The sequence below is a fragment of the Trachurus trachurus genome (genome assembly GCF_905171665.1).
Source record: "Trachurus trachurus genome assembly, chromosome: 2".
In the NCBI taxonomy this organism is placed as follows: Eukaryota; Metazoa; Chordata; class Actinopteri; order Carangiformes; family Carangidae; genus Trachurus; species Trachurus trachurus.
Genome location: NC_139914.1, coordinates 625,001 through 642,501, shown reverse-complemented (window position 1 = coordinate 642,501; position 17,501 = coordinate 625,001). Strand labels below are relative to the sequence as shown.

The 17,501-nt window shown below is 46.0% G+C and overlaps 2 protein-coding genes and 1 long non-coding RNA gene across 5 annotated transcripts in view; 2 read left to right on the top strand and 1 right to left on the bottom strand.

Moving 5' to 3' along the window:
- The window catches only part of LOC311001087, a 441,127-nt gene that overhangs the window by 309,598 nt on the left and 114,028 nt on the right, over positions 1-17,501 (bottom strand). The window lies entirely within an intron of this gene.
- On the top strand, positions 845-5,535 carry LOC310997334 (NLR family CARD domain-containing protein 3-like; the record flags this gene model as incomplete). Its single annotated transcript, XM_083987009.1, has 6 exons — positions 845-950; positions 2,387-4,166; positions 4,257-4,430; positions 4,523-4,675; positions 4,847-4,893; positions 5,000-5,535. 6 exons carry the CDS (start codon positions 845-847, stop codon positions 5,533-5,535), a joined length of 2,796 nt encoding a protein of 931 aa, XP_083843135.1.
- Positions 7,443-17,501, top strand: part of senp7b (SUMO specific peptidase 7b) — a 15,826-nt gene continuing 5,767 nt past the window's right edge. For 2 of the 3 annotated variants that reach the window (XM_083991517.1, XM_083991519.1), the window contains exons 1-12: positions 7,443-7,690; positions 8,491-8,605; positions 9,589-9,671; positions 9,772-9,942; positions 11,017-11,117; positions 11,220-11,353; positions 11,437-11,605; positions 12,082-12,290; positions 12,971-13,004; positions 13,347-13,568; positions 14,212-14,530; positions 17,127-17,243. In XM_083991517.1, the coding sequence (XP_083847643.1) occupies positions 8,492-8,605; positions 9,589-9,671; positions 9,772-9,942; positions 11,017-11,117; positions 11,220-11,353; positions 11,437-11,605; positions 12,082-12,290; positions 12,971-13,004; positions 13,347-13,568; positions 14,212-14,530; positions 17,127-17,243 (1,673 nt within the window). In that variant the 5' untranslated portion in view covers positions 7,443-7,690; position 8,491. The remainder of the gene's footprint in view (positions 7,691-8,490; positions 8,606-9,588; positions 9,672-9,771; positions 9,943-11,016; positions 11,118-11,219; positions 11,354-11,436; positions 11,606-12,081; positions 12,291-12,970; positions 13,005-13,346; positions 13,569-14,211; positions 14,531-17,126; positions 17,244-17,501) is intronic. The other variant, XM_083991518.1, reaches the window with a different exon arrangement.

Here is a 17,501-nt window from a genome sequence, read left to right as displayed (position 1 = left end):
TGTGCTGCCAGTCGGACTCCGACGTGTGTTGTCAGTGCCTGGACGCGGAAAGTTGCTGCATAGCGTATAACTGGAGGAGAGTGGGTGAGTTGTTGTCGTCTCTTTTCAGTAGAAACCAGGCTAAGCTAACAGATGTTTGATGCCTCGTATTATGGGCTGGGACCCTGTTTGTACTGTTGATGACGTTTGGTGCTGTTCTGAGCATTATTTGTGGCTATGAGTGGCTTTTTGATAGCGGTTTGCGTGTGGAGAAAATATGTAACGCGCAGCCTTTTTCTGGACTGAACATTAACTCTCCAAGGGGTTCATGGAAAAATAGATTTCATATAAAACAACCATTAAACAAACGAAACGCCACCTTGGAGCTGATAAACGTAAAGATTCACGTCTCTTTTAATTCAGACGGACTTTTCCCAGCCTCGCCACTCTGAGCGCAAAATTAATCAACAAAATTAATTAATTACACACAAGAATCGCAAAAAACCCAAGTTCATTCACATCAAACCTGACTTCATGGACCTTCAGCTTGTGTGTCTCTGTGTGGACAGACATGATGTGAGCTCATTCTCCATGATTCCTCCACAGAGTGGACCAGAAGAGCTCAGAGGTTCCCAGTGGTCAGTCTGTCCAGCAGCATCCAACACAGCTGGACTCCATGTTTAAGGTGAGGACATGTCCAACAGCTGCTGTCACATCTGTTGTGTTCACAATCATCTCCATGCTGCACTTTGACACCAGTGGATTGTCAGTCTGTCCAACATGATCTGGTTCTGATGTTTGGCTCCATGGTTTTAGTTTGATGCTGTCACTCATAGAGTTTCTGTTCCAGCTGCTGGAGGAGAACATGGTCACTTATGTGAAGAATGAGTTGAAGAAGATCCACGAGTCTCTGAGTCCAGATTACCCAGAAAGCTCAGGGAGCCAGAGGGACGATGAGGAGGTGTTGGACGGTGCGGATGAAGAGCAGAGGAAGAGCAGCAGAGAGGCATTCCTGAAGATCACAGTGAACTTCCTGAGGAGGATGAACGAGGAGGAGTTGGCTGAGCGTCTGCAAAGCAGTAAGAGGATTTCTCTAAAGATTCAACATGATGGACAAATGAGACATTTACTGACATGAACACAAGGAGGGAAACATGTTCATATAGTCGTTATTTAGAGGAATTAAAGGTGTACAGCAGTGGTTCCCAAAGTGTGGTACGCGTACCCCTAGGGGTACGTGAGCGCATTGCAGGGGTACGTAGAAACATTAATTAATTTATTACCAAGATGATACAGTAAGTAGATATTCCAAGTCACTTCATAAGCCCATTACTGAAATGGTACGTGCGCCACAACTAGTTCCCCCCAGAAGACAACAACCTGTAGCACAGCTTTGTATAGTTGTCAAAAGTATCGATGCAAAACGGCACATCTGGATACTGATTTCTAAAAGTATCGATATTAACAGCGCGCCCCCACAGCGCCCGACACGCGCGCACTCGACAGGCAGAGCAGAGGAGAGCAGAGCAGGCAGCGTCCAGAGCGTTTAGACCTGAGTAAGTAACAGAGTTACACAGAACTAGACGCACGTAGGGTGAATTTAGCCGTAAGAGTTTAAAACGGCGATATTAACGGCAACACTCCTCCTTCGTCTCCTCTCTTTTTCTCCGCTGTCTGCCTGCACGTGTGTGTGTGTTGTGAGAGAGGAGGGAGGGAGGAGGGAGGGGGGAGCCCCGCCCGTCAGAGGAGATGAAACAATAGCAACATGCTGGAATTGCACAACTCTTAGTTAGCTTTTCATTTAATTAAAAAAACAAAAAAACATCTGTTATAAGTCCTTTTGATTATAATAAAAATAAAATAATGGAACAATAGTAAGATGGGAGGCACTGCTGCTGTATTGAATATGATGTCATATTCAATATTTTCCTGGGTATTGGTATTGAGTTTGAAATGTGACAATCCTACAACTCTGTGAAGACACATTTGACCACAACAAAACAGCCAGAAACAACTAAAATGCAGGAGAACATGCGTAAAATGTCTTTGTACAAATTGAAGAGAGACATTGAAATGATTTTCATTTCTTAATCAGTTGTGTTAAGTTATGACCACTTTTGGAGAATCATCAACACGTATGAGGGAGGGGGTACTTGTGGTACGGCAAAACGGCTCAGGGGGTACGCAAGACAAAAAAGTTTGGGAACCACTGGTGTACAGAAATGGCCGTTTGTCCTGTTTGCCGTGCCGAGTTGTCACAAGCTGTAACACGAGTTTACCCGAGTAAGGAAAACGAATTTGATTGGTCGTTATCGAGCTGCGGGATATTCAAAGCTTGGGGTGAGCCCGAGCTCCGTAAACACCTTTACATTTTTCGTTGATCTTTTTTGTTGTGTTTTTCTTTCAGGACATATTGATGCAGTTTGTCGACGTAATCTCAAATCTGCCCTGAAGGAGAAGTTCCAGTGTGTGTTTGAGGGCATTGCTAAAGCAGGAAACTCAACCCTCCTGAACCAGATCTACACAGAGCTCTACATCACAGAGGGAGGGGCTGGAGAGGTCAATGATGAACATGAGGTCAGATGGATTGAAACAGCATCCAGGAAACCAGACAGACCAGAAACAACCCTCAGACAAGAAGACATCTTTAAAGCCCCACCTGGAAGAGACCGACCAATCAGAAGAGTGATGACAAAGGGAGTGGCTGGCATTGGGAAAACAGTCTTAACACAGAAGTTCACTCTGGACTGGGCTGAAGACAAAACCAACCAGGACATAGACTTCACATTTCCCTTCACCTTCAGAGAGCTGAATGTGCTGAAGGAGAAAAAGTTGAGCTTGGTGGAACTTGTTCATCACTTCTTCTCTGAAACCAAAGAAGCAGGAATCTGCAGGTTTGATCAGTTCCAGGTCGTCTTCATCTTTGACGGTCTGGACGAGTGTCGACTTCCTCTGGACTTCCACAACACTGAGATCCTGACTGATGTGACAGAGTCCACCTCAGTGGACGTGCTGTTGACCAACCTCATCAGGGGGAAACTGCTTCCCTCTGCTCGCCTCTGGATAACCACAAGACCTGCAGCGGCCAATCAGATCCCTCCTGAGTGTGTTGACATGGTGACAGAGGTCAGAGGGTTCACTGACCCACAGAAGGAGGAGTACTTCAGGAAGAGGTTCAGAGATGAGCAGCAGGCCAGAGAGATCATCTCCCACATCAAGAGATCACGAAGCCTCCACATCATGTGCCACATCCCAGTCTTCTGCTGGATCACTGCTACAGTTCTAGAGGAGCTGTTGAAGACCAGAGAGGGAGGAGAGCTGCCAACCACCCTGACTGAGATGTACATCCACTTCCTGGTGGTTCATCTAAAACTGAAGAACTTCAAGTATGATGGAGGAGCTGAGACAGATCAACACTGGAATCGAAAGAGCAGGAAGATGATTGAGTCTCTGGGAAAACTGGCTTTTGAGCAGCAGCAAAAGGGAAACCTGATCTTCTATGAATCTGACCTAACAGAGTGTGGCATCGATATCAGAGCAGCCTCAGTGTACTCAGGAGTGTTCACACAGATCTTTAAAGAGGAGAGAGGCCTGTTCCAGTACAAGGTGTTCTGCTTCGTCCATCTGAGTGTTCAGGAGTTTCTGGCTGCTCTTCATGTCCATCTGACCTTCATCAACTCTGGACTCAACCTGATCCATCCATCCATGGAGTCTGAAACAACAGGAGTCACATCTATATTGACCTCTTTCTACCAGAGCGCTGTGGACGAGGCCTTACAGAGTCCAAATGGACACCTGGACTTGTTCCTCCGCTTCCTCCTGGGTCTTTCCCTGTCGACCAATCAGAACCTTCTACAAGGACTGATGACACAGACAAAAAGTGACTCACAGGAGACGGTCAAGTACATCAAGGAGAAGATTGAAGAGACTCCCTCTCCAGAGAAAACCATCAACCTGCTCCACTGTCTGAATGAACTGAATGATCGTTCTCTAGTGGAGGAGATCCAACAGTCCCTGAGTTCAGGACGTCTCTCCACAGACAAACTGTCTCCTGCTCAGTGGTCGGCTCTGGCCTTCATCTTACTGTCATCAGGAGATCTGGACGCGTTTGATCTGAAGAAATACTCTCCTTCAGAGGAGGTTCTTCTGAGGCTGATGCCAGTGGTCAAAGCCTCTAAGAAAGTTCTGTGAGTGTAGAAAGAGTTCAATTGATTCAGGATAGTTTGGTCCAAGCTGTGTGACACAATCATGGTGATTATTTGTTGCTGTTTCCTCAGACTAAACTACTGTAACCTCTCAGAGAGAAGCTGTGAAGCTCTGTCCTCAGTCCTCAGCTCCCAGTCCTCTAGTCTCAGACACCTGGACCTGAGTAACAACAACCTGCAGGACTCCGGAGTCAAGGTCCTGGCTGGTGGACTGGATAGTCCACACTGTAGACTGGAGACTCTCAGGTGAGGATCCATCAAGCTTTTTTATTTTATGACATTTGAACACAGCAGCAGGTATTGACAGAAGGTTCCTGTGTGTTGTTGTGTGTGTTCAGTCTGTCAGGATGCCTGGTCACAGAGGAAGGCTGTGCTTCTCTGGTCTCAGCTCTGAACTCCAACCCAGACCATCTGAGAGAGCTGGACCTGAGCTACAACCATCCAGGAGACTCAGGAATAGAGCGGCTGTTGGCCAGAGTGGAGACTCTCAGGTATGGAGAGGCTGTTGCAGCCACACACACTGTCTGATAGAGGAGGAGGAGCTTCATGCAGGTGCACACTTTACTATTAGACAGGGTGATGAGGTGTTTCCTCCTCGTCTCCTCCTGCTCTGTATCATCACAACAGGAAGTCTCCAGCTCTTTCTTCTCTTCTTCTTTCAGGGTGGAACCTGTTGGAGTCCAATGGTTGACACCAGGTCTGAGGAAGTGTAAGTGTGTTTGAACTTCATTCAACCATCTTCACAGTCTTCATCAAACTGCCAATAACTGATCAGATGATCAATAACTGCAGCTGTGTCTTGTTCTCTCCATCAGATTCCTGTCCACTCACAATCGACACAAACACAGTGAACAAGTGGATCAAACTGTCTGAAGACAACAGGAAGGCGACACATGTGGAGGAGGATCAGTCATATCCTGATCATCTAGACAGATTTGACCTTCGACCTCAGCTGCTGTGTTCAACTGGTCTGACTGGTCGCTGCTACTGGGAGGTGGAGTGGAGTGGAGATGTGGATGTATCAGTGAGTTACAGAGGAATCAGAAGGAAGGGAAACAGTGAAGACAGTGAGTTTGGAAGGAACGATCAGTCCTGGAGACTGAACTTCTACAGAGGTCGTTACAACGTCTGGCACAACAACATAGAAACAGCCATCTCTTCCTCCTCCTCCACCACTTCCTCTGTCTCTAACAGAGTAGCAGTGTATGTGGACTGTCCTGCTGGCACTCTGTCCTTCTACAGAGTCTCCTCTGACTCACTGATCCACCTCTACACCTTCAACACCACCTCCACTGAGCCTCTGTATCCTGGGTTTGGGTTCTGGTCTGGTTCCTCCTTGACTCTGTGTTGAACAGACAGTTCAGTCTGTTACACATCTGTCAGTCACATTCAGATTCATTAAAGACACACTAGCTGTGTCCCGATTCAGTGTCTTCCTAGAACTGGTAAAGTAAGGAGGAGCCTTCGAATTGAATTGAGTTGAATTGGGACAGGCCTAGTTGTCACGCTGTAACTGGCCTTCAAATGCCGTCTCTGAAGGCTGCAGCCACTGAATTGGGACACATCTAATGTGTAAAATTTTCTTCCATGTCACGGTGAGGTTCCAACTGAATAGTATTCTTTATGCTGCATTCACATGGAATCGGGCAGACGGCAGAGGTACGACAGCCGCTGCATGGAGCTGGATAAACAAACAAGTGGTCCAACAGAACGGAAGTGGTCCAAAATGAAACACACTTTGACAATATGTTGTCATGGTGATGTTGTATTGTTTACCTCACCCACGTTTTAACGGCCCTCTCTCGACAACTAAAATGACATCTGGTTTGTTTGCTGTCTGCCTGATTCCACCTGAATGCAGCATCAGTGTGACCCTCCATCCTTTCTCTCTCTACCCCGCAGTGATCATTTCTCCCAGAGCCAACACTCTGGTATCTCCGTTGACTGTATATAGAAATCCTAACGTCAAAGATGGTGGCACAACATGGCAGCCAGCATTGATCTTACCAGTTCTATGTAAATATGAATGCCAAATTCAAAGCTTAGGGTTAGGGTAGGGGTAGAGCACTTCAGATTGTAGATAGGGTTAATTACTCATTAATGCAAGACATACTTTTGAACGAAATAATTGATTTTTGTTAAAGGTAGAGTCTGGAGTTTTGTTCGTTTCAGTTTGTTAACAAAACATTAAAACTGGGCCCCTCCTCTCGGGCTCAACTGTGTAGCCTCCTGCCCCTATCAGCAGCAGCAGAAGCAGTTGTCAGGACCAGTGTTGGGTGTAACGCGCTACAAAGTAACACATTACGACTAGCGACAAATCTAGCGACTTTTTCCAGTGATACAACACTGTTCAGGACCACATAGGAAAATACCAAGTGAAGAGCTGGAGCTCTGGATGCTAACCGCTACCGCTAGCCGAAGTTAGCATCGAGCTAGCTCACCACAACGGTACTGTTACCACTCAAGACTTTAGTTGTCGGTGACGTCCGGGTATCCGTCCGTGGCTCCAGCACTTCACTCAGACTGTGTTTTTTTTTCTTTGCGGTCCTGACTGCTGAGAGAGAGAGAGACGTGCTCACTAACACGGCTAGTGCGGCTAGCAGCCCTGAGCCTCCCACTCTGCTGCACGTAGCTTCACCTGAACTCTTTAGGGTAGTAAAATTACTAAATCTTGAATTTAGTAGAGAGATAGGCCAAACCTGTCCAACCCCACCCTGAGCTCTGTCATTGGCTGGAGAGAAAACACAGACTCTCTCGCTCTCCATCCAGAAACGTCCCCGTGCACAACAAAACAAAGCAAAAAGACCAAAATACAGGCAGGCAGGGGGAGAGGGCGCTGCAGACACAGCCCCCACCAAGACGAGAAGCCCACAGGTGATGATTAAGATGGATTTAATTTGTATTTGTCTAACTCCAGATTCAACCTTTAATAGGCAATATTAAAAAGTAGGCTAACACAGTGCTTGAATTAAATCAGTAAATTTTAAACTCTTCTAACAGATTCTTGTAAACTTGTTTTCGTTTATAGATGAAGTTATTGTTATTAAATGTGCAGGTGACTTGTATTTGTTAAAATTCGTACTGTTTTCTTTTATTTTTATCCAAGGAACTCATGTTAATTTGTCAATAAAATTTAACTGACCCGCCATTTTGCCGCCTTTTGTCTTTTGTAAACGGTGGGGAGTGTTTATAAAGTTAAACAAAACGCACGTTGTTCGATGACGTAACCACGCTCTGTGACGCAGCGGATGTTGTCGTCTGGCTTCTCTGGAGTGTTTTCGTCTCGTCCACAGCAGCAGCTGCAGCCACAGAAACGAGACAAATGTGGTTTTAAAGTTCATTTTTACATTTTTTTTCTTCATTTGTCATCGAGCGAACAGCGCGTTGCTTCCTGCCACATGATCCCGCCGAAGAGTTTAGGACCGTTTAACCGGAAGAAGAAGAAGAAGTCCAACAGCAGCTAGCTTAGCTTAGCTTAGCTCACCGGCTAAGCTGAGACACTGCAGGTGAATAAGATTTAAAAAAGCATTAAACTAACAGGTTTATCTCTCAAATTAAGACAGTTGTTTTCTGTATTACACGTTTTGTCAAATTTAATGTTTAAATGTATAAAAAACGAGGCAATATCTAATGAAATATGCACTAATTAGCATACATTTCCATAAATATATTTTATTGATCCCAAGCTGGGAAATTACAGAACAGAAATGTGAACAATGGAGAAAGCTACTTCGTTTTATTTTGTTGACATATTAGAGTCTTTAGTTTTTCCAGAGGAGGATTGTGGATATCTCTTTTTATCACTCTGTAAATGAGAAAATACTGTCACCAGCCCTAAAACATCTAATGTCTCCATGTTTTTAGTAATAAAATGTTGTATAAATGAGGCTGTGAATGATATATCAACAATCCCCTCTGTAAAAACCTTCAGAATATAGAAAGGGATCAAAGTGGAAGGTTTGGTGTCTGGAAGTGCTGCTGAAGTGGAGATTTCTAGCTCAGAGTCTGAGTCTGAAAAACTCTTTCTGAGAAAACGGCCTTTAAAGACTTGGACTGTAAAATTACACAGATTGTTATTGTCAATCCTACTTTTATGATTTGTTGTTGATACAAAGGAAATGACATCATTGTTCAGGAGAGAGAGAGCTTTGAATTTAGGATAAATGTATAGACAAAATGAAGTAAAATCAAATATTTCTACCTTTTCTTTCCACTATTCTGAAAGAAGAGATGCTAAGGAAGAAGAATGGACCAAAATTCATGACAGTATATGTGTTTGATTGTGTGTGTGTGTGTGTGTGGACAGGATGGCGTCTCCGTTCAAAATCCCGAAGAGGAAACAGCCATCAGACGGTGACTCCGCCCACCTCCACCTGCGGTCACCGCTGTCCCGCCTCCACAGCACGCCGCCACAGTTTAAGGTGGTACAGTATTATTATGATTCACCAGGCTGTCAGTGTCTGAGGTGGTGTTAAAGGGACAACGAGGAGTTTCTATTCGGTTATAAAAAAGTCTCACGTTAATGTGGATGAATCTCCGCTACCCACACTTGTTAATGGGCCCATTTACGATAAATATATCGTTTTGTCTCTATCGTTATTTTGTTATTATTAGTGGTGGCGGAGATGCTGGTCGAGCCGACCAGCGTTTTTTACTTTCGGTTTCGCAACGAGTCATGAGAATAACGCAGCTGAATCGCCGTTTATGGTCGGAACTCCGACGGTATGTGAACCTCTTTGAACCTCTGACTTTAGTTATTGATGAATGAAAACATGAGTCCGTCTTGCGCCGGTCAAAAGAATTTTACGGTGCGCACGGAGGCTCATAAATGTAGTGTGAAAACGCTTCGCTTTTCCAAAACTCCTCGTTGTCCCTTTAAGGTGGAATGACTGATCTGTGGGTCTGTCAGTCTGTGTGTTTACATGGACTTGAGGATCCGTTTTTTGAGTTTGTGCATGTAAACATCAAATTAGAGCTGCAACAATTCATCGATTAATCAATTAATCGTCAACTATTCTGATAATCTAATAATCAGTTTGAGTAGTTTTTTAATAAAAAAAAAAGTCCAGATTCTCTGATTCCAGCTTCTTAAATGTGAATATTTCTGGTTTCTTTGTTCCTTTATGACAATAAACTGAGTCTCTCTTTGGTTTGTGGACAAAACAAGACATTAGAGGACGTCGTCTGGTGGTTTGAAAAACACCGATTGATGTTTTTAACATTTATTAACAATTTATTGACCAAAGAACTGATCGATTAATCGTTTAAATAATTGGTAATGAAGATAATGGTTAGTTGCAGCTCTTGGTCAGAGGTGAGATGTTGTCGCTCTCTTTTCCCGTTGGGAAACTCAAGTCCATGTGAACTCACTGAGTCGTTCATGTGTGTGGTTCTGTGTGAACAGGGTTATGGGGCCGAGTCCAGCAGAGGGGGGGGCAGCAGGATGCATGCTGGGAACTCTCACGGCTCCGCCACGGACAGACAGAGGTTTGTGACACACACACACACACAGAGAAACAGAAACAATGCTGAGGTTTCCCAGCTGCCCTGAACGTGACACCGTGTTGTTGTTGTTGTTGTTGTTCAGAGCGCCATCATGTAAACTTTCGTTCAGGGACGAGGTGAAGACGCTGCTGGGACTCAACACAGCCGCCGCCGCCGCCACGACAGCCAATCACAGAGCTCCGGGGCCGGGGCGCTCCACGGGCCAATCACAGGCGGCGGGGCAGAGGGCGGAGCCGTGGTCGACAGCCAACGGGTGAGTGAGATCCTCCAGAGAAACGCAGGGCGCCGGATAAAGTCAATCAAGTTTTTTGTATATATCTTTATTCTTTATTCTATTCTTTTATATAGTATATGTGTATTTATAGTATCTGCATATTTGCTTTTTGTATATAGTATATGCGTATCTTTTGCACCAGAATATTTGAATTCATTCTATTTTATTTTATTTTATTTCAATTCTTAATTCTCTAAATTCTTATTCTATTCTATTTTTGGTACCTTTATGTTTGCACTTGACACCAAGACGAGTTCCTGGTGCTGTAAACTGACCTTTACTGCTCTGACTCTGAGTTAACTTTGAATTATTTTCCCCAAATTTAACACTCGGTATCTGGATCAGACTGATCCAATCCAACTGAGCTTTGAACAACTGGGATCAAAGTAAAGACGGATTATTGATTATTGATCCTGGATAGAAAAACAAGGGATTTAAACATCCAGATCATTTAGATCCAGATTAAACCAGTTGAACAACTGGAACCTGGAGATCGATGAACTACAGAAACACAGACACAGAGAGAAAGATTGATTGATTTATTTTCTCTGAAGTTTTTTATTCTATATATACTTTGTAGTTCTCTAACTCTGATGTTTATTGTTTTGTTTCATTGTGTCTTTGTGCGTAGGCAACATAGTCTTTGTGACAGTCATGCCAATAAAACTGAATTGAATTGAATTGACTGAGAGTCAAGAGCCGAAATTAAAATCAAACAGAGACTTTCTAACAGTGAAGGTGATAATTAACAACTCAGAGTCAATAATCACTGGTTCTAAATAAACGGTTGTTGTGTAGTAATAATAATGATAATATACATTTTATTTATAACGTGCTTTTACAAGTGCTCAAAGACGCTGACATGAAAAAAACAACACGATTAAAATACAGAAACAACGTAGGGTATCAAAAAGATGAAACTCATAGACAGAAGAAATGTTTAATATTTAATACATATTTAATTTTCAGAGAGTTAAATAATGTAAAATAATTGAAAGAATAATAATAATAGAATAGAGAGAGACTGACGCTGTCCCTCTGTCCGTCCACCAGGTGGCGTCCTAAGAGAGCGTCAGACCGGCTGCTGCAGCCTGAGCTCAGCAGCGTCCAGCGCCCGCCGCCGCCGCCACAGAGGAAGAGCACGGACCAATCAGGTCTGACTGGAGCGTTATTGATTATTAGTCGATCAGAATGATAATCAATGCAGCAGCAATTTAAACTTTATTGATAATATTTTGATTTGTTTTCACCTCCAGGTTTGTCGTCGCCGCCGTCGTCTAAAATCATCTCCGTGGCGACCATGGACTCCCTGGCGAGGCTGCGCGGTGAGGAGCATGCTGGGAGTCAGAGGAAGGAGGCGGAGCCTGAACAGGACGCCGGCGAGGAGAAGGTAACGCTCCGTCTGTCTGTCTGCAAACACCGATCGATCAATAGATCAATAGATCAGTAGATTAACGGCGTATTGATCCCGAGGCGTCGCCGGGCCGGAGGAGGAGTCTGGACCGGACGGCGTGGAGGAGCAGCGCCGTCGCCATCGCCGTCGCCATGGAGGAGGCCAGGGAGGCGCAGAGACGGAGGTGGAGGGAGTTCAAGGAGAAGAGGACCAATCAGACGCCTCGACAGACGAGGACGACGGAGCCCAGTGAGTCCATCACCGATCGATCGATCTTCCCCTCTCTCCCTCCTCCTCCTCATCTTCCTCTTCTCCTTTCTTCTTCCTCCTTTTCTTCTCTCCTCCTCTTCTCCTCCTGTTCTCCTCTTCCTCCTCTTCTCCTCCTCCTCTAACCCCTCTCTCCCTCCTCCTCATCTTCCTCCTGTTTTCCTCCTCTCCTGCTCTTTTCCTCCTTTTCTCCTCTTCCTCCTCTCTTCTTCCTCCTTTTCTTCTCCCCTGCTCTTCTCCTCTTCCTCCTCCTCTTTTCCTCCTTTTCTTCTCCTTTTCCTCCTCCTCCTCTTCAATCAATCAATCAATCAACCAATCAATCAATCAATCAACCAATCAATCAATCAATCAATCAACCAATCAATCAATCAATCAATCAATCAATCAATCAATCAATCAATCAATCAATCAGATGATAATCAAATAGATATTGATCTGTGATCTGTTTCCACCTCCAGTTGTGCTGTCGAGCGAGGAAGAGGAGGAAGAGGAGCAGCAGGAGGAGCAGCAGGAGCAGCAGGGTGGAGGAGGAGACGCATCACAGAGCGCCGTTCCTACCGACCAATCAGAGCCCAGCGTCCACACGGCGCCGCCCTCGTTCCTGCAGCTCCACTTCTCCTCGCTGCACGCCGGCCTGACGCACGCCCTCGCCGCCGCGGCCATGATGGTGTGTGTGTGTGTGTCTGTGTGTGTGTGTCTGTAACCGTGGTGCGTTCACTGTTAGGCAGCTGCTGTGGGATTTTACAACGTTTCTAAACTCTTCCTGTTTTTCCACGTCCTGATCCAGACACACACACACACACACACACACACACACACACACACACACACACACACACACACACACACACACACACACACACACACACACACACACACACACACACACACACACGCACACAGACACACACTTGTATTGTGTTGCTTGTGGTTTTAATAACTCACATGTGTTTTCCAGCTTTTGTTTGTTTCATTGTGTGTGTTTGTACGTGTGTGTGTGTGTGTGTGTGTGTGTGTCACTGGAAAACACCTCGTCGGTTTTGGCCTGAGAGACGCCAAGCTGTCGTCATGGCAACGTCACCAGAGCCGCTGTAAATGGTTATAAAGTTCTTAACGAGGGATGGAGGAGACTCAGCAGGGGGTGGAGGAGGAGGAGGAGGAGGAGGAGGAGGAGGAGGAGGTGGGGTGAGGAAGTGGTGGTGGGGGGGGGGGCAGGAGGCAGGAGGCAGGAGGAGGTCAGTGGGTCAGCGTGTCACAGGGGGCGGAGCTTCAGCAGCTTGTCAACATCTGCACCATAAAAACAACACAAACAACACAATGTTAACTGTAACTCTCTGACTGTTGCAGGTCACTGAGGACGGAATCATCCTCCCTCTGACAGGTACACACCTCCTCCTCCTCCTCCTACTCCTCTTCCTCCTCCCCCTCCTCTCTGTCTCCTCCTCCTCCTCTATCTCCTCCTCTTCCTCCTCCCCCTCCTCCCCTCCTCTCTGTCTCCTCCTCCTCCTCTTCCTCCCCCCCTCCTCCCCTCCTCTCTGTCTCCTCCTCCTCTTCCTCCTCCCCCTCCTCTCTGTCTCCTCCTCCTCTTCCTCCTCCCCCTCCTCTCTGTCTCCTCCTCCTCCTCCTCCTCCTCCTCTTCCTCCTCCCCCTCCTCTCTGTCTCCTCCTCCTCCTCCTCCTCTCCACCAGGTCACATGACTCCTCTCTGTTGCGTCTCCTCTCAGTGCCTGGGGAGCAGGAGGAGGAGGAGCCAGTGGAGGTGACGGTGGTGGCGTCCCAGGTCAGAGGTTACGGCGTGTGGGACGGTGGCGAGGTGGCGAGGGGCGGAGCTCTGCTGGACGGATGGACAGGCCCCGCCCCCTCGCTGCTGTTCCTCTGGGTGACGGACGCTCAGGCCAGACTGCTGCAGAGAGAAGTGGCGGCGCTGCAGAGCCCCGCCCCCCCAGGTCAGACCACGCCCACCGCTCAGTTTCATCAACATCCCATAATAATAATCAGCTGTTAATAGGTCAGATGAGTTCAGGAACTCATTGAAGCTGCAGTCGGAAACTAAACTATGAGGGAAGTTGCTCTGTTGTTTCTCAATCTGGAATATTTCTCCTCTTTCTCCTCCTTTTCTCCTCTTTTTCTCCTCTTCTTCTCTCCTCCTCCTCCTCCTCCTCTTCTTCTTCTCTCCTCCTCCTCCTCTTTTCCTCCTCTTCTCCTCCTTTTCTCCTCTTCCTCCTCTCCTTCTCCTCTTTCTCTTCCTGTTCTCCTCCTCCTCTTCCCCTCTCTCCCTCATCTTCCTCCTCCTCTCTTCTCCCCTCTTCCTCCCCTCTCCTCCTCTTATCCTTCTCTCTCTTCTCCTCCTCCTCTTCTCCTCATCCTCCTCTCCTCCTCCACTTGTTCACCATCTCTCCTCTCCTCCTTCTCCTCCTCCCCTCTTCTCCTCCTCCTCTTCTTCCTCTCCTTTCTCCTTTCTTCTCCTCCTCTTTTCCTCCTCCTTCTCTTCTCCTCTCCTTTCTCCTCCTCCTCCTCCTCCTCCTCCTCCTCCTCCTCCTCCTCCTCCTCCTCCTCCTCTCCTTTCTCCTCCACTCTCCTCCTCTCCAGGTCCTCCCTGCTCCTTCCTCCTCCTGGTGTTGAAGGAGCAGCTGGAGGAGCTCCAGGCTGCTCTGTTGGCCTCCATCTTGGACATGGAGGAGTACAAGAGGGGACGCTGCTCCTCCTCCTCCTCCTCCTCCTGCGGTGGCCTGACCTCCCCTCTGAAGTGGAATGACGGGCTGCTGCTCCTCAAAACCTGTCCTCCTCCTCTGGACCAGCACCTCCTCTCCCTGCTGGGCCAGTCAGAGGAGTCCAGCCCGGTGAGGAGGAGTCAGAGGAGGAGGAGGTGCAGTCTGAGCTCCTCCCGTCTGCAGCAGCTTCCCACGAGGTCAGAGCAGCGACATGAAAGAGTTTTTATTTTCTGTTCCAAACCTCATGTTTAAATATGTAAATGAGACAATCGCTCATTAAATATGCACTAATTTGCATATATTTCCAGAACAGATATGTGAACAATGGATAAAGCTACTTTGTTTTATTTTGTTGACATATTAGAGTCTTTAGTTTTTACAGAGGAGGATTGTGGATATCTCTTTTTATCACTCTGTAAATGAGAAAATACTGTCACCAGCCCTAAAACATCTAATGTCTCCATGTTTTTACTAATAAAATGTTGTATAAATGAGGCTGTGAATGATATATCAACAATCCCCTCTGTAAAAACCTTCAGAATATAGAAAGGGATCAAAGTGGAAGGTTTGGTGTCTGGAAGTGCTGCTGAAGTGGAGATTTCTAGAGAGGAGTCTGAGTCTGAAAAACTCTTTCTGAGAAAACAGCCTTTAAAGACTTGGATTGTAAAATTACAGAGATTGTTATTGTCAATCCTACTTTTAGGATTTGTTGCTATGAGACAAAGGAAATGACATCATTGTTCAGGAGAGAGAGCTTTACAATGACACCTGACATGACATGGCTCAGACTAACTCCTGGTCAGAATTTGTACCTCATACAACCCCACTTCAAAAAAGCTGGACTATCCCTTTAGTCCTGGTCCAGGTCCAGGAGCCGGTGGCCCCACCTCTCACTAAGTGTTTACTAACCTTAGTAAATATGTAAGTGTTTACTAAATCAAGATAAATTCAAATGGGTTGCACCAGTTTTACTAGGAATCCCGTAGAGCTAGTAATTACAAAGTGTTTAATAAATATTTACACCTACCCTAGGGGTTGTGTAACTGTTTACTAGTAGCCTATATCAATCAATCAATCAATCAATCAATCAAGACTTTATTATTAGACTCCACAGGTCCATAAAGACAAACACACAAACATTTAAAAGAGACAGTCACACCAGGGTTTCCACATGGCTGACTGACCTATAGTTACCTAACAACAACAACTAGCTTATAACGGCTCGTTTAGAGAGGCTTGCTTTACAAAACAGAGAACCTGCCGTTAGGAAAAGGCTTTTGACAGACAGAATCCACCTTTAGATGTATATGATGACTTTGATATTTATTTATTTGTTTATTTCGGGCATGTCAATTAAATCATCATCATCACACTTCATCTTAGTTCAATAATACAATACACATGGCCGAAAGGGAAAGCGGGAGAAGCAAAAGCTTATCTAGTCCCGCCCCCATTACCCACAGAATAAAATCTTTATCATAATCTTTTCTTTTACTTATGACATTTTGACATAACATGTCACAGCAGTAGGTAGTAAACAGAGCTGAAGTCTAGCTCTAGACAGTACATACAGATTACGTGTGTGTCTGCACATGTGTCCATATTAGTCCGTCAACAGTCTCATCTTGTAGCCTGACATGTCACAAAGTCACAGAGTGGTCCAATCCACAGAGAGCGAAAGTCCAGTGTACTGATTATTTGTTGGGATGGTGTGAGAGCCCTTTTATGCCATTTTTCTTTTATTCATCCGTCTCTTCTGCAGCTTTCACTGCGCTTAACTTCGCCACATCCTCCAGAGATATTTACTGTCGGTATCGTTTAAATACGCGACCACATAATGTGGATCACGGACATGCTAACGTTAGCTGCGGCAATTAAGCACGGGTCCGAACGTGGCTCTACCTCCGTTGCTACGTTGCAATACTTCGCTACGGGGTCGATGCAGAATGTGGTTGGGGACACAGGTCGAGTACAACGGTACTGTGAAATAGAAATACCACAACATTGCCGGTGTAGGTACCAAATGTGTCCGCGCTGCCAGATTTGTCCGGGGCCGCGACTGGCGATGACGTGGCGCATCGTGATTGGTCATGAGGATTTATAAAAGTTGTAGGTAGACGAAAGTGAGCTATTTATATTTTCTTATGATAACATTAAACATTTACACAGCTAACAGAGACGAAAATGATTGCGTTGCCTAGGAGATTTGTGCCAAATCTGCTGGGAGTGTGTTGTTGAGCCAGAGACAGGTCTGGAACAAAGTTCATTTTCTCCTGAATTGTCTGTCTGAAAATTGCCATTTTCCTGTCAAACTGTTGAGAAGAGATGTGGCTTGTGACAGATGATTTACTATGGGGCAAAGTGACTAACTTCGCCAACATCCGCGGTAGCATCTAAGTAATGCATTACGCCACCACGACCAATCACGATGTGCCACGTCATCGCCAGTCGCAGCCCCGGACACATCTGGTACCTACACTGGCTTTCCGGATGTGGTGGCATGTCCCGCATTGACACGTGTACATTCTGCTCCGCACGCTGATTGGGTAGCCAAGTTGTTGTCATCACTTCATGCGACTAGTAACCTGCTAGTAACCACTTACGCATTTACTAGACACGGGATTGCATAAACTGGTCTGGTGCAACCGATATTAGTTAGTTGCAAACTAGCTAGTAATTACTAAGGGTTTAGTAGCGGTTTAGTAATTACTAAATCCTGAATTTAGTAGAGAGATACGCCAACCTGGTGCAACCCCACCCTGGTCCTGATCCCTGTCCCTGTCCCGGTCTCAGGTTGATCCAGTTCCCGGCTCCTCCCTCCAGAGGAAGGATCTCTGTGACCCAGGAAGATCTGTCCTGTCTGGACGCCGGAGAGTTCCTCAACGACGTCATCATCGACTTCTACCTCAAGTCAGTCACACACACACTCACTCACTCACACACTCACACACACATACACACACACACACACACAGGCTGTGTTCGAAACCGCATACTATATACTTCCATACTGCATACTGTCCATACTGCATACTCATCGATCAGACAGTATGCAGAGCGTTTACACTGCAGCATAGGCTACTACATGATAACCCATAATGCATTGCGCTCCTGCCCGAGCAGAAATCAGCAGTCAGAAGCTGATTTAATTTTAGCTCTAAACTCTGT